The sequence below is a fragment of the Ochlerotatus camptorhynchus genome, unplaced genomic scaffold (genome assembly GCF_037179485.1).
Source record: "Ochlerotatus camptorhynchus isolate MF236.1 unplaced genomic scaffold, CSIRO-AGI_Acam_v1.1 ptg000165l, whole genome shotgun sequence".
Lineage (NCBI taxonomy): Eukaryota > Metazoa > Arthropoda > Insecta > Diptera > Culicidae > Ochlerotatus > Ochlerotatus camptorhynchus.
The window spans coordinates 1,332,406-1,348,293 of record NW_027040655.1 but is presented as its reverse complement, the minus strand read 5'-3'; the positions used below and the strand labels follow the sequence as shown (position 1 = coordinate 1,348,293).

Sequence of the window (15,888 nt, the reverse complement as noted above, 5' to 3'; positions counted from 1 at the left end):
GCCTAACAACTTCGACTTGTTTCGTCTACTTACCTACTACTCTCTGACGACTGTGCTGGGGAAGCAGCAGTTAAATTAGTTAATTCGACGCTTTTGGACAATGCTGGACATTTACCAGTTTTTCAATAGTTTTTTGTTGAAAATCAACATTCGGAAGCATTGTTATCGATGCGTAGTCATATTTCTGATCGATTGGTGATAAAATTATTGAAATTGGACCAGGGGCAGCTAAGTTATTAACGTTTAAAATCTTTCCTAATTTGTTACATGTTTCATTTTCAGTTTACACAAAGTGTACCCCCATATAGAAATCAAAGACGTAGTCCTACGTCAAAAATACCATAAACGAACAATAACCCAAATAGCCGAACTTTTCCACAAATGGTTTGGATGATACCCCAAACACGTCGTTAAGGAAAATAACCTTAACAAATTTATTAGGGTTGCAGCTATCATTCGAAAAGGCGATTTCGATTTGAATGGTCTGAGGTTTCATTCGAACAGAGGACGGCACAGTGTGTATAGTATCACACTTAATCTAGCTCGGTAAAATCTCCAACAGCAGATTAACTCGGCATTTACTTTTGCTGATATCTCTGCAAAATACCTGTTTGTTAGCTGATATCTCAGCAAAATATTTTTTGTTAGCTGAGTCTCGGCAATTGTTTTACTGAATCTCAGCAAAATAAATTGCAGAATTACTCGGCTGTTGGAATCTCGGGCAAACATTTTAAGTGTGGACTTGTTTTATAAGAGCCATTCTCATACAAAGGAAGTCCTTTAGGAATCGCCCTTTTAAACTTCCCAAATAACCAAAAGTTCTGATAAAAGACTATTTGTGGCTTAAGCAGCTTGGTTGAAGGTGGTCTATAGAATTCCTCATAGAATTCTAAGCAACCTCATTATTAAGTCGTTATAAGAACTTGAAAGTTTTTTTTTCGTTGATTTGTTTTCCGTCTTTTTTTTGTTCCCGTGCTGAGCACCAATGCTACCGACGCCAGGGAGGCAGCTCCCACACCTGAACCGTACCTATCGACCCATCAACTCATGAACCGGGGACCAACGGCTTTACTTCCCTTACGAAGGAAGGCGTGATCAGAAATGTTATGCCTCAGAACATCCCAGCGGCGCCGACTGGGATTGAACTCAGGCCTACTGGGGTGAGAAGTTATCACGCCTACCACTACACCACCAGTGCCGCTTAACTTGAAAGTACCGGTACCATAATTGAAGAGCATTCTAACAACAATCAATACGAAACTATCGATTTTAAATTGGCTCTCTCAATTGTTTGTTTTGATTTGCTATGAAAGGTTGAAAGATACAATGAGGGGTTTGTTGATTTTCCGATGTTTCGAGGGCTGCATCGATTTGTTTGGGACCGAAGACAGTACCAGAGCCAGGCATGGAAAATCATTTACATTCATTTCATGCATTCATTTACATTCATTTGCCTCTAACTTTTTTCATCAACAGCATTCCGCAAAATAATGCACAGAGCTTTTGTAGGTTTCGTTATTAACTATAACTTGCCCATAACTCAAATCTGTATATCTTATGCATCACGAACTAGAGCGAGTAGAACTTGCTACTGTTTTTCAGTTTATGTAAAATACATTCACTGAAAAACAGTAGTGGCTTCTGTTCGCTCTGGTTCGTGATGCATAAGATATACAGATTTGAGTTATGGGCAAGTTATAGTTAATAACGAAACCTACAAAAGCTCTGTGCATTATTTTGCGGAATGCTGTTGATGAAAAAAGTTAGGGACAAATGAATGTAAATCAATGCACGAAATGAATGCAAATGATTTTCCATGCCTGACCAGAGCTGAGCCAAAAAGTTGAGCACGTTTCTTTGGGACCTACTAGTCTTAGAGTTACCTCTATGATTCTAAGCAGCTTCTGGCGGAACTTGAACGGACCTTTTAGAAAATAAATAAAAAAAGTTTTTTGTCGGCGCTTTTATGAATGTTAATTCTAAAAGTCAGGTCTTTATGAAAGTTATTTCTAAAGGCAGGTATGAAGTGTATTGATTTATCAAGCATTAGTAGCAGTATTGGTACTGTTTGAAGAATTAAACCCAGTCCTTCTACGTGAGAGCCCCAGCACGAACCGCTACCCGGCATAAAAAAATAACCATAAGAAGTGCCTAACCACCAATTCGGGATATCATCCCAACTTTATGTTGGATGGTCGTACCATCTATGATATCGTTAGTGTATATTCTCCAGCCCAGTGGCAGGAACGTAGGCAACATGTTATACCTAAAGAGCCTGAATTTATAAAGAGACGACATCTTATCCATTTGACAGGACTTCTACTCGATTGGAATGACTTTTCCTATGACTTTGACAGACAATCGATTATTCCAATGTTGACATGTCGCCTCTTTATAAATTTAGGCTCTTTAGTTATACCGTGACAGCGGGCCCAGTACAGCAAAATAAACGTCTTCTGAGATATATTAAAGTGAGCTGTTGTCCCGCCAACTGTTGGAGTTTTCAATGAATACGAAACACAACCTAGTGACTTGAATACGAAACACAACCTAGCACAATAAAAAAAGGAAGTGCGTGGCAACCTTTTGCAAAAATAAAGTGAAGACGAGAGATGTAATATTTGTTGTTAAGATAATTCGACAAAATTACTGCTTGCTGGCTTACTCGCTAGAAGTCATTTGAAGTTGATGCAGAAGTCCTCTGCTGCCAAGTGAAAGAAAAGGGAATCTTTCGAAAACCGTGATGCTAGCGAGTTTTTCTATTTTTTCTTGACGTGACGCTTATACACAGACTCTATCACACTTAATCTAGCTCGGTAAAATCTCCAACAGCCGATTACTTCGGCATTTACTTTTGCTGATATCTCTTCAAAATATCTGTTTGTTAGCTGATATCTCAGCAAATAGTTATTTGTTAGCTGAGTCTCGGCAATTGTTTTACTGAATCTCAGCAAAATAAATTGCAGAACTACTCGGCTGTTGGAATCTCGGCGAAATTTTTTAAGTATGTACACTCTTAGCTATCACACTTAAAATTTTTCGCCGAGATTCCAACAGCCGAGCAGTTCTGCAATTTTTTTTGCTGAGATCCAGTAAAACAATTGCCGAGACTCAGCTAACAAATAACTTTTTGCTGAGATATCAGCTAACAAACAGATATTTTGCAGAGATATCAGCAAAAATAAATGCCGAGGTAATCGGCTGTTGGAGATTTTACCGAGCTAGATTAAGTGTGATAGCTATAGTATACGATTACCTAAAATTATCGGTAAAAAATATCGGTATCTTTTACTACAAAATTAGGTAATTTTCAACGTTAATTATTGGTAATCCATGATTACCGATAATTTAGGTATGTGCGAGGGTATTTGCACTTTCTTAAATCATCGGTTATTTTTACCTATATCTAGGTATTCTTTACCGACTTTAAGGTGTGTACATCTTAGGGTGTATTATAAATTAGGTAATTTTGAACATTAATTATTAGTAATCCATGATTACCGATAATTAAGGTATGTGCACTTTCTTCGATTATCGGTAATTTTTCTTTACCGACTTTAACGTATGTGCATCTAAGCGTGTACCTTCTGGCATGTTTGTTTCGTGTCCGAATAAAAAAAAGCACGAAACTGATCTAACCGTCAGAAAATAAACAAAAATTTAATTTTGTTTTGGTATTTTCATGTTTCATTCGTTTCATCACGGATTTTATCAGTCCATTTTATTTTATTTGCATCGTATGTAGTCAGCGGAATTCTTTGAGTCTGAAGTTACCGAAGTTACACAAGGTTAATAATTTTGTCAATCGTTTCCTACAAATTAATAATATCCGTTCAATCCCCAACATACAGATACACAATGGAGACGACAGTGCCAGCACCAGCACCGAAAGGAAAAAAGGGAACAAAAAACCGGAAGGATGCAGCCGCGAAAGATGTTCCGAAGAAGGTGTACATGTATGACGCGACAAACGAAGGACTTCCGCTTTACGGCGTCATTGTCCAGTGGGGTAAGTTCTCAAAAAATGTTGCTTCAAGTCGAGTAAAAACCTTACGTATTTCCAGATTTTAAAACTAAATACTCCAACAGAGCATTGATGACCAAATTTGAACCCAAGCTCGCAGCTCTCAGGCCCGTCTCAGAGGAGGCGAATAAAGAGTACAGCGTAACAAAATCCCTCAAACACAAAATGATTCCCTTTCTTCGACATGTCGGTCCAAACAAGGGTATTGTGATGTTCAACGATATGAAGCAAGCAAACGAATTTGTCATGGTCAAGGATCCGGAATTTAGCGCCTTCATTCCCATGAGCTTTGTCTCTACCATTGGCGTGGGAGTGTTCAACAAAGCCAACTTCAAGTCCAAAGAAGTTGAGCAATTCCTACCCACTGGCTACGAGGCGTTGCAGTGGCGCAAGAAGCGACTCGAAAACAGCAAGGTACAAGTTACGATCGCTGTCCGTGGCACCAAGCTACCGGAGAACTTGAACTTCAGAGGAGATACCATTCCATTTGAACTGTACGAACGCAAACCTGTTCACTGTACCCGTTGCTTGCGGTACGGTCATCGTACGGGTAACTGTATGCGCAAACCACGTTGCGGTGCCTGTACAGAAAACAAGCCAGCGTTGAGGCATTGTGAGAAGGATTGCAACCGAATCAAACACAACAAAAACATCAAGCGATGCTTGTTCTGCGGACAGGGTCATACCATCGGAACGGAGGGATGCGTCGAGCACGGCCAACAGTGCGAGTATAAGATGAAGCTGGTAAAGCACAAGATGGACTACCTCACTGTGATTGAGAAGGAAATTTTGCCGGCCATTCGAACCACGGCCGTCAATTCAAATCGCATCTGGTTGGATTAAACGCACAATCCAGTAATATTAAAGACAAGGTTGATAGAATTCACAAACAACGGTTGTGGATTCCTCCAATCTTGTCCTTAATCAAAACCCACCTACATATTTGATTGATTGGACTGAACTGAATTGCCTAAGTTTCTGTTATAACGAAAAGATTTTTTTATTTGAATTGAACTGAATACATATAAGGATGATTTAAATAACGTTTTTTTTAACAATGGGTTATGACGCTAATTTGAATCCAATTCACCCTCATTCCCGTTTTCAAATAAAACATTTAAAAATATTTCGTAAACAATATATAATATTAATAATAATAATTTTAGCAAGTTGCTCTAACTCGTAAAGATGTCCATTGTTTTGAGAGTATTGCTACCTCTGTCCGTTACCATATTGACCGAGATGTGGGATTGATCTCGGCCTCTTAGATGGAACCAGCCCTATCTCCAACAATCGAGAACTGGCCACATCCTTGCAACTGCTGGGGTCGGTTACTTAAGAGACATGCAAAGAATTTTACAACCTCTTATACAGTGTTGGGAAAATATCAAAAAATCAAATCTCACCAACGCCCAAGATCACGCTTGATTTTCGTAGACGAAAATCAACAAGCAAACAACTGCGGTTGGTTTTGCAAGCTGTGATATCGCAGCTCGGAATATCAAACTACACGGCGAATGAGAACGACTCAAATTTGAGTTTAGTTCACTCATAATCGCCAAAAGTGCAGGAACTCAGCGATGAGTAAAATTTGTCTCAAGGTTTCCTGTGGAAAACCTAAAAAATCTGCCGGAAAATGAGGAAATTGACGAAAATTTTATTCAGTCTAGGAGTAGTCCCAATAGACTGAGTGAATCCAATCTTTACTTTTCTCAAATTCGGGAATTTTTCCCTGGAAAATCCTGGAAAAACCTGGGAAAACATGAGGCAAATTTACTCATCGCTGAGTTCCTGCACTTTTGGCGATTATGAGTGAACTAAACTTAAATTTGAGTCGTTCTCATTCGCCGTGTAACAAAACTCACCAACTGCAAATCTCACCAAACTGTTTCGTTTTCGTTTTTGCGGTGTAGCTACACCGCGGTGTACCGGTGCACCGGTGCTACACTGCCGTACACCGAAATATTTTAGGGTGTAGATATAGGATGCACCTTTGTTATTTATTTATTTATTTAATTACATCGTATTTTGCTGGATCTCAGTGAAAAACTTAGGATACGTTCGGTAAACGTTACTGGCAGATTTATAATAGCAATGGGGTTAGAATAAAGTGTAGTGAAAAATTGCAAGAAAGGGAACGGGCCTGAGAACCTTCTTCTCAGTAAGCAGCAACGGTAACCACTAAGCTACATTTGGCTCCATGTTATCCATGTTCTTAAAAAAATATAGCAGTTTGAAAAAGGGTACTCAAAAAAGAAGAGATTTACTACAATTGTTCAATATTCCGACAGACTCAATTAATCAAACGCAAAACTCTGCGTTAAAAAAAAATATTGAATCAATCAGCAGTCAAGATGTGTCAGGAATTGATGCACGCCCAGAATAATAACACTTTTAGAACTTTTTTTTTGAGAAAAAACAAAATTTGGACCTATTTTTTTCATACAAAATGTTTGAGTCATTTATTCAAAAATATTTGTTCATTAGACCTTGTAAACTTTAACTTGTTTTAAGTTGATTCCGTGCTTGGTTTCCTCCACCGTTTAAAGGGGTTAAAAGTTTCCGAAATTTTTTATTCAGTTTTTCCTGTGATCGATTTGGTTGCCTATACTGACGCGGTATGGCCGGAAGAAACGAGCTCAACTTTTTGGCTCAGCTCTGGTACTATCTTCGGTCCCAAGCGAGGTACCAAGCGAAGCGATGCACCCCTCGAAACATAGGCAAATCCACGAACCCCTCATTTTATCTGTCAAACTTTCAAAGCAAATCAAAATAAACATTTTGTAGTACTAGAATTTTGACTAGAATGGGGTACGTTAATCGATTTGCTTGGGACTAATAGGCTAGTCAAGTAGTTTCGTATTGATTGTTGGTTCTACTCCGGCATTTACTTTGAGCGAAGACAACAAACCAAGAAGACTGGCAACTCTTCCATTTTCTCAACCGAACGCTATGATACAGGTACAATCGTGTCATCTGCCGCTGAAAGGTAAATGCTTCGAACGAATTTGATAGCAAAGTGCGAAGTCGATAGGGTAGAGCGCTACTTCGTCGTAATCGCCCATTTCCGTTCTATCGATCAGAAAAGATCAATAATATCAATGATTTCACCGTGCACAAATCAATAATAGGTTTGTTCCTATGCGTTAGTTCATTAGCCACAACATAAATCCTGTTAGAGCGCATTGTATGAATATTTACGCTCATTGTTCTCAAAACAAAAAAAGCGCTCCTAGCGAATCCCCTTTTTCTACGTTTATCCGTAGGACGAAGAAAATCTAATGGGGTTTCAATGCGTTAGGACGGAATTGAAACTCGTAGAACGAATTTAGAATCAAGAAGCAGTGTTAGATTTTAGACAATATCTCAACAATTTGTAACTCTTTTGTGTTTATTCCACTTCTCGCGCGAGTCGAGATGACCATTCTCGTTTCCTTCTCGCGTGACAATTCTCACTCTATTCCGAATGTCGACTCGCACGACGCGAGTTGTTCATAGACGAGTGCACGGATGGATTTGAGTTCACTCACTCGACAAAAAGTGACACAACAGCGGGGCCCTGTTTACTAAAAATGAACACATGAATAATACTCACGTAACATTTGAAACCGGCCTATCAACTTTCGTACACAAAACTTGTTAAGCCTTTTTCGCGCGAACCGAATACGCCCACGCAAACTAACATCACCATCGGGTAGGGGAAATTCCCCCCTTTCCGATAGTGCTCTTGGTTTGCGTGGACGTACTTTGGTTCTCGTGGAAAGGACCTAGCAAATTATTTACAAAAGTTGATAGGCCCTTTTCAAATGTTACGTGAGCATTATTCATGTGTTCATTTTTAGTAAACATGGCCCCGCTGTTGTGTCAAATTTTTTTCAGTAGATGAACAAAAGTTCACCCGTGCACTCGTCTATTCTGCATCGAGAGGAAGGATGAATCAACAGCGAAGTGCTGTTCATTTCTAGAAACGTCAAACTGAAAAAGTTCATCGCTCAAGCTATGATAAGGGCGTATGCAGTATTTTCTAAAAAAACAGTAATTTGATTTTGGAATAAATATCAGTTTTTTTCAATAAATAAAATCATAGAAACGGATAAAAACAATAGAGCATACGTTTTTCTATCATTTGGGAATTATAACTTAAGGTTCTAAGTAACTTTCTTTGCCATTTCGATAGCACGACCGGTTATGTAATTTGGTCCTTGTTTGAGAGAGGTGGAGGTTGGTTGTTGTTAATCCGAAGATCGTTTTTTTTAGAATCATCCAATCGTGGTCAAGCCCGGTGTTTAGACCACAAACCGACCAACGCAGATTTGGGCCATTCCGATGTTCGAATGGTCGAGTAAACGTCACGGTATTCGTACGTGAAGTACGGATTACTAAATCAACTTTCCGATCGCAAGAATATGGAGGACATGTAAGTTGAAGTGGTTAAGGCAATTCGGGAAGGAATCTTCTAAACTAGGTGCTTAAATTTCCAGATCAGAGGAGGTAACAGCGAACCATGTACGATCTCGCTGTAAATCTAACCCGGTGAAGAATCAGAGTTTACGAGGGAATAGCAGTAATCTAGATGTGCCGGCAAATGACGGATAATCCCAGCAGAAATTTGTTGATACGGGGATGGAAACTGCTGGCAATCTGTCTGTCGTTTGATCCGCCATCACCCGAGCCGTCACCATCATTCCAACCGACACTACTGGCTACAGTAATCGGCATCAGGATCCAACGTTCGCCATCAGTTTTATAGTGGCTGGTACGTGGCCGATCTATGTGCAGACTTCGTATTATACAACGATCACTTGTCACTGCGCGTTTTCTTATAATTTAATAATAAATGAATTCACCGAAAGCATCTTAAAAAAATTAAAGGGTTGTGTCCTAGACACGACCGCAGTATGACGTAGAACCTATCTATCTATCTCTTTTTTTTTTTTAACAGTTTAAATGATCTTTATTTCTTGTGTTTGTGTGGTTTACATGTATGAATTTTTCAAGTGACACAGATGCGTCTTTTCAACTTTAGTACAGTGAGATTTTAATTATTATTTACAGTTTCTAGTCCTATCAGGCCTATTTTAAAGTATGACCACCTTGGTGGGATTGGTTTGATTTGAATTGGAAAAAGGAGTCTACTTATAACTACTATTTACAACTACAACTAACCTACAACTACTATATACACCTAACCTACTATATACAAATTGCTTATCAAAGCATGTTCTGATAAATTACATTTTTGTGCAAATTTAGTCTTAATTTCGTTAATTTTGGAATCTATTTTGGCAATGCCTGCCTCTTCATGTAAATTTGTTATTCTAGTGTCGAAAGGACGATCAAGAACCATCCTCAGCACTCTATTCTGAGCGACCTGAATTTTGTTCCTGTGAGTCTGTGCACATGATTCCCACACCGGAGCTGCGTAGAGGATCGCAGGTGCTATGATTTGTTTGTAGACAGCCAGTTTGTTCACCCTTGAGAGGCGGGATCTGCGGCAAATCAGCGGATACAGACACCTAACCAAGGTAGAACACTTGACTACAGTTTTCTCTACATGCGAACGGAAGAGGAGCTTTTCATCGATCAACATCCCGAGATAGGTTACTTCGGCGGACCACTCAACCCTTGTGCCATCCATGATTACAGTACAAGATGGAGCCGGTTTCAGTTTGGGCGATTGCCGATGTAGGAACATGATCGCTTGTGTTTTGGAGGGATTGATTTTAATTTTCCACGTGGTGGCATAATCAGCAAAGGCGTTAAGGCATCGTTGAAGTTTGTTCGTTATTTCGCGAGGCATCCTTCCTTTGACGGCTATTGCGGTATCATCTGCGAACAGGAAGAACACGCAACCGTCTCCAAGGGGAGGAATGTCGGAAGTATAAATGCTGTAAAGCAAGGGGCCCAGCAGACTGCCTTGCGGCACTCCTGCTGGGATGGAAAACGTGTCGGAAAGACAACCATTCAACGATACCTTAAACGACCTTTGCTAAAGGTAGTTATGGGTGATTTTAACCAGATGTAATGGGAAGTTGAAGTTACAAAGCTTGTACACAAGTCCGTCATGCCAAACATTGTCAAACGTCTTTTCAACGTCTAACAAGGCCATGGCTGTGGACTTGGATACAGCTTTGTTACTTCGGATGTTATTCATCACCCGTACTAGCTGATGATTGGTGGAGTGCCCCTTTCTGAATCCAAACTGTTCCGGAAGGAGAATGTTATTTTCCTCGACAAACTTGAGCAAACGATTGAGAATGAGTTTCTCGAACAATTTGCTCAGCGCTGAAAGGAGGCTGATTGGTCTGTAGCTTGAAGGCAATGTTGGATCCTTACCGGGTTTGCGGATTGGTATGATTTTTGCTACTTTCCAGATACTTGGAAAGTAGTGCAGTTCCAAACATCTGTTGAAGATAGCGGTTAGAAGAGACTGCACTTTCATGCTGAGTCTCTTCAAGATCAAGTTGAATATACCGTCAAACCCGGGAGCCTTCATGTTCTTGGTGCATTTCAGCGCTGAGCAAATTTGTTGTACTGTAATCATATCCGCCGGAGGCACGACACAAGGGGAGGCATCTAGGTTTTGAACGCATTGCGCAACCTGATCTTCGAGCGGACTTTGGATATTCGAGCCAAGCAAATGCGATGAAGCGACATGCTCGCCGATCGCATTTGCTTTCTCCTGTGGGGTGATTAAAAGCCGATCGTCATCATTTTCGACTCTGAGAGGTGGAATGGGTTTGGGATGAGTTTTCAGGACCTTGGCTACCTTCCAGAATAGTCTGGAGCGGTCGTCCAGATTCTGGACAACACGCCCGAAACTTTCATTTCGGAGTGAGTCCATTCTGGAAGCAATCTCTCTGTTCAGATCAGCCATTTCACGTTTTTTGCCCAGATCTCCAGTCCTCTGAAACTGGCGTCTACGAACATTTCTCAGGCGAATCAAAAGTTGGGTGTGGGAATCAATGGCAATAAACTTACCCCTCACAGGAACTCGTCGGACGCACGCCTCGTCAGCCACGGTTATGGCTTGGTGGAGTCCCTCCAACGCTCGGTCGATGTCCTCCACGGTGTCAAGCGGTGGGTTGTCGATGATGTGCCTGTCTACCACGCGTCCAAACTGGGCCCAGTTTACGCGATGGTAGTCCTTGCGCAGGCTTGAAGCAGGAGCCACGTTGCAGCCCAGTTCAGCCACCACCGGTTGGTGGTCGGAGCTAAGTTCGTTCAAGGCTACCGGCTTCGACAAGCCGATATTTGTCAGGAACAGGTCTAGCGTCGATGGGTTGTACGCCGGTGAGATGAATGTTGGTTCATCCGAAAACCAAACGGAATACAGCCCATGCTGTGAGTGGTCGAACAGGAGACGACCGTTCTGGTTCTGCTGGTAGTTCCGCCAGGCCTCATGGCGAGCATTCAGATCTCCTCCAACTACGAGGCGGGAACCGGTACGGGTGATGGTGGTCAGGTCCTTCTTGAATTTAGCCGCTAGTCCACTGCTGGCGGCACACTGTCGAGGGCAGTAGACGGCGATGAACTGGACATATCCAGTCGACGACTCCACCTCCACACCAAGGGCCTCGATGATAGAGGTGCGGATATGGGACAGAGTGTGGTATTTTATTCCTTTCTTGACGACGACCGCAACACCACCCCCCCTGGAGCTGGTGCGATCAAGCCGGATAATGTTGTGGTCAGGCAACCAGAAGCTGTCGCCGGACTTTAGATGGGTCTCGGTTAGAAGGCCCACGTCGATGCTGTGCTTGCGGAGGAAGTCGGCAAGCTCAATCTTTTTTGCTCTTACAGAGCAAGCATTCCAGGTGACGATAGTTAGCGGTTTAGACGCCATACTGGATGATGAACTTACCGAGCACTTGGATCTGTTCGGGCTTATTGCGGCACTTACGAAGAGCACCGGACATGTTGACGAAAATTTCCATCAGTTCATCCGCTGAGAACAGATCGGGGTTGTTGTTTTGTCCTGTTGGTTGTCTCCAGAATCCAGGGGGGGATGGAGAGCTTTGGCCAGCAGAATCACCGGAAGCTTCTTGAGGAGGGGCGGGTTGCACCCGCGAATTCGCTTGCCTTTGCTGGGGAGCACGAAGAGGCGGAAAATCCTCCGTCCTGAATGCTGGGGTTTTGTCCTTCTTGCGTCCTGGTTGATTGTTGCTTGACGCCTGCTTTCGGATGCGTTTGAAGTCCTCGCGTTTGGAGCACTGTCTGTCAGAGCCTTGATGTGCACCACCACAGTTAGCGCATTTTATCGCCACGGCTCCATCCGCAGGGCAGTTGGAAGTGGCGTGTTCTTGAGCGCAGTTGCTGCAGCGTGGCTTGATGTTGCAGTTGCGGGTACCGTGTCCAAAATTGAGGCACCTCATACACTGCGTTACGTCACGATGGCCGCCACGGTATGGCTCCCACCGTACGATGATGGAGCAGATTGATCGGATGGCTTGTAGCGCATTGAGCGTCACTGTCCCTTTCTGGAAGTGCACCAGGAAAAGACAATCCGGGTACGTCTTCACGTTTTCGTCTCTCCTTGTCATTCGGAAGACAGCGATTGGGGCAAGCTTGTACCGGTTGATTTCAGCTTCGACCATCTTGGGGTCGAAGTTTGGTAGACCCCTGATGACTACCTTGAAGGGCTTCTCACCGGGGATGTCGTGCGTGAAGAATTCCGCCTTGGTATCCTTCAGATATTTCACGGCCACTTCGTACTCCGCTTTTGTTCGGAGCATCACCTTGATGCCGATCCTGCCGAGCTTAAACTCAGCTGCAACGCCCAGCGATGAAAGATCGCCAATCAGCGTGTTGAGTGGGACTTGCTTCACCACCAGTGGAGGAAGCTTCATTTTTGCTGCACTCGGGGTGGCAGCAGTTTCGTTGTCGACGGCGTCGCCGAAATCACCAATGACGCTGACGTTCGTCGCGGTGGCATCGTCCCGTCCACTCGCACCATCGGACTGGCCTTGATTTTTCTTCCTCTTCTTTGACCGCTTCACCGTGGCTGAGGTGGGATTCCCTACATCGGTGGGAAGAGTAGCGTACCTATTCGAAATAGGTACACTCAAGCTACCCTCACCGCTGTTCTTCTTCTCCGTTTTCTCTCGGAGCCTGCTCCGGGAGCGCTGTCTTCCCATCACACGAAGCGACCGACACTACTGACGACGCGATTAAACTGCGAATGTTTGGAACAAACTAGAAACTTTAGAACAACTCGACAGAGCGAGCAAAGACCGAACTGTACTGCTTGACGTTCAAGCAGAGAATGTCTATCTATCTCTTTCTATGATGCAGGATATATGCATTTAGGTTAACATCCGACGTCCCTCCTTTTTTTTACATAATCTGCACAAAACATACTTTCTAAGCCCCACAACTGACAGGATTTCCCGCCATTTTATTATGAATGGGGGCGGGGCAGAACGTTTCTTTTGTGCAGAATATGTAAAATAGGATGGACTTTGGATGTTAATATAATTGCATATATAGAGGTACCAGATATGTTTTATCGTCAGTTGTGTGTAATTCACCAAATTAATATCATTGAATATGTCTTTCAAGCAATTTTTGTTAAAGTTTGAAAGTTTTGGTGTGGGAATAAATTAAGGGAAAAACTTCCGTTTTTACTAATGATTGTGATTTGTTTAAAATTTATTTCCAGGAAAAAAGAGATCGTCAAAGTCTATGTTATTGTTGAATTATTGATGAAGGGGGGGGGGGGTTAGGAGAGGTTGTTGATGGGGGGGGGGGGTTAGGAGAGGTTGTTGATGGGGGGGGGGGGTTAGGAGAGGTTGTTGAGGGGGGAGGAGAGATTGTTGTGAAGGGGGGAGGGGTTAATGTGAAAGGCGGAGGGGGTTTACATATATTACTTTTCCTCATTGTGGTCACGCCGCGATCCACCTTTAGCCGCTGATTTGGTCCTGCTTACTGCAGGACCAAGTGCCACGCCGTCCGAAGCGACAATGAGCAAAAGCCATTTTTTTGCCATTTAAATGATCTTTATTTCTTGTGATTGTGTGGTTTACATGTATGAATTTGTTAAGTGACACAGATGCGTCTTTTCAACTTTGGGACATTTGAGATTTTAATTATTACTTACAGTTCCTAGTCCTATCAGGCCTATTTTAAAGTATGACCACCTTGGTGGGATTGGTTTAATTTGAATTGGAAAAAGGAGACTACTTATAACTACTATTTACAACTACAACTAACCTACAACTACTATGTACACCTAATTTACTATATACAAATTGCTTATCAAAGCATGTTCTGATAAATTACATTTTTGTGCAAATTTAGTCTTAATTTCGTTAATTTTGGAATCTATTTTGGCAATGCCTGCCTCTTCATGTAAATTTGTTATTCTAGTGTCGAAAGGACGATCAAGAACCATCCTCAGCACTCTATTCTGAGCGACCTGAATTTTGTTCCTGTGAGTCTGTGCACATGATTCCCACACCGGAGCTGCGTAGAGGATCGCAGGCAGGCATGTCTAAACGCAACACTACACTGCGTACTGCCTTTTTTACACACCACCAAGAGCATTGAGGAGTACGCTCCGTACCAGTGCTCGATAGAAAACACCAAACGCAGCGAACCAGGCACCGGTACCGGTGCCTTGTTCGCTGCGTTTGGTGTTTTCTATCGAGCACTGGTACGGAGCGTTAAACCCAATGCTCTTGGTGGTGTGTTTGTAGACAAAACTGCCACCAGTGCAAAAGAGTTCAGTGTTTTTTACCATGGCTGATCGCAGGTGCTATGATTTGTTTGTAGACGGCCAGTTTGTTCACCCTTGAGAGGCGGGATCTGCGGCAAATCAGCGGATACAGACTCCTAACCAAGGCGGAACACTTGACTACGGTTTTCTCCACATGCGAGCGGAATAGGAGCTTTTCGTCAAACAACATCCCGAGATAGGTTACTTCGGCGGACCACTCAACCCTTGTGCCATGCATGATTACAGTACAAGAGGGAGCCGGTTTTAGTTTGGGTGATTGCCGATGGAGGAACATGATTGTTTGTGTTTTGGAAGCATTGATTTTGATTTTCCACGTGGTGGCATAATCAGCAAAGGCGTTAAGGCATCGTTGAAGTTTGTTCGTTATTTCGCGAGGCATCCTTCCTTTGACGGCTATTGCGGTATCATCTGCGAACAGGAAAAACACGCAACCGTCTCCAAGGGGAGGAATGTCGGAAGTGTAAATGCTGTAAAGCAAGGGTCCCAGCAGACTGCCTTGCGGGACTCCTGCTGGGATGGAAAACGTGTCGGAAAGACAACCATTCAACGATACCTTAAACGACCTTTGCTGGAGGTAGCTACCAGTGATTTTAACCAGATGTAATGGAAAGTTGAAGTTACAAAGCTTGTATACAAGCCCATTGTGCCAGACATTATCAAACGCTTTCTCAACGTCTAACAATGCCATGGCTGTGGACTTGGATACAGCTTTGTTACTTCGGATGTTATTCATCACCCGCACTAGCTGGTGATTGGTGGAGTGCCCCTTTCTGAACCCAAACTGTTCCGGAAGGAGAATGTTATTTTCCTCGACAAACTTGAGCAAACAATTGAGAATGAGTTTCTCGAACAATTTGCTCAGCGCTGAAAGGAGGCTGACTGGTCTGTAGCTTGAAGCTAGCGTTGGGTCCTTCCCGGGTTTGCGGATAGGTATGATTTTCGCTGTCTTCCAGATACTTGGAAAGTAGTGCAGTTCCAAGCATCTGTTGAAGACAGCAGCCAGCAGAGAGTGAACCTTCATGCTGAGATTTTTCAACACTAGGTTGAATATTCCGTCAAACCCGGGGGCCTTCATGTTTTTGGTGCATTTCAGCGCTGAGCAAATCTGTTCCACTGTGATTCTATC

General features: G+C 42.7%; 2 protein-coding genes across 2 annotated transcripts in view; one reads left to right on the top strand and one right to left on the bottom strand.

Annotated features, from left to right (window-relative positions):
• The window catches only part of LOC135701513 (THAP domain-containing protein 1-like), a 278,412-nt gene that overhangs the window by 49,220 nt on the left and 213,304 nt on the right, over positions 1 to 15,888 (bottom strand). The window lies entirely within an intron of this gene.
• On the top strand, positions 3,695 to 5,030 carry LOC135701484 (uncharacterized). The gene is made up of 3 exons (XM_065222290.1): positions 3,695 to 3,788; positions 3,852 to 4,009; positions 4,065 to 5,030. Exons 2-3 carry the CDS (start codon positions 3,859 to 3,861, stop codon positions 4,865 to 4,867), a joined length of 954 nt encoding a protein of 317 aa, XP_065078362.1. The 5' UTR covers positions 3,695 to 3,788; positions 3,852 to 3,858; the 3' UTR covers positions 4,868 to 5,030.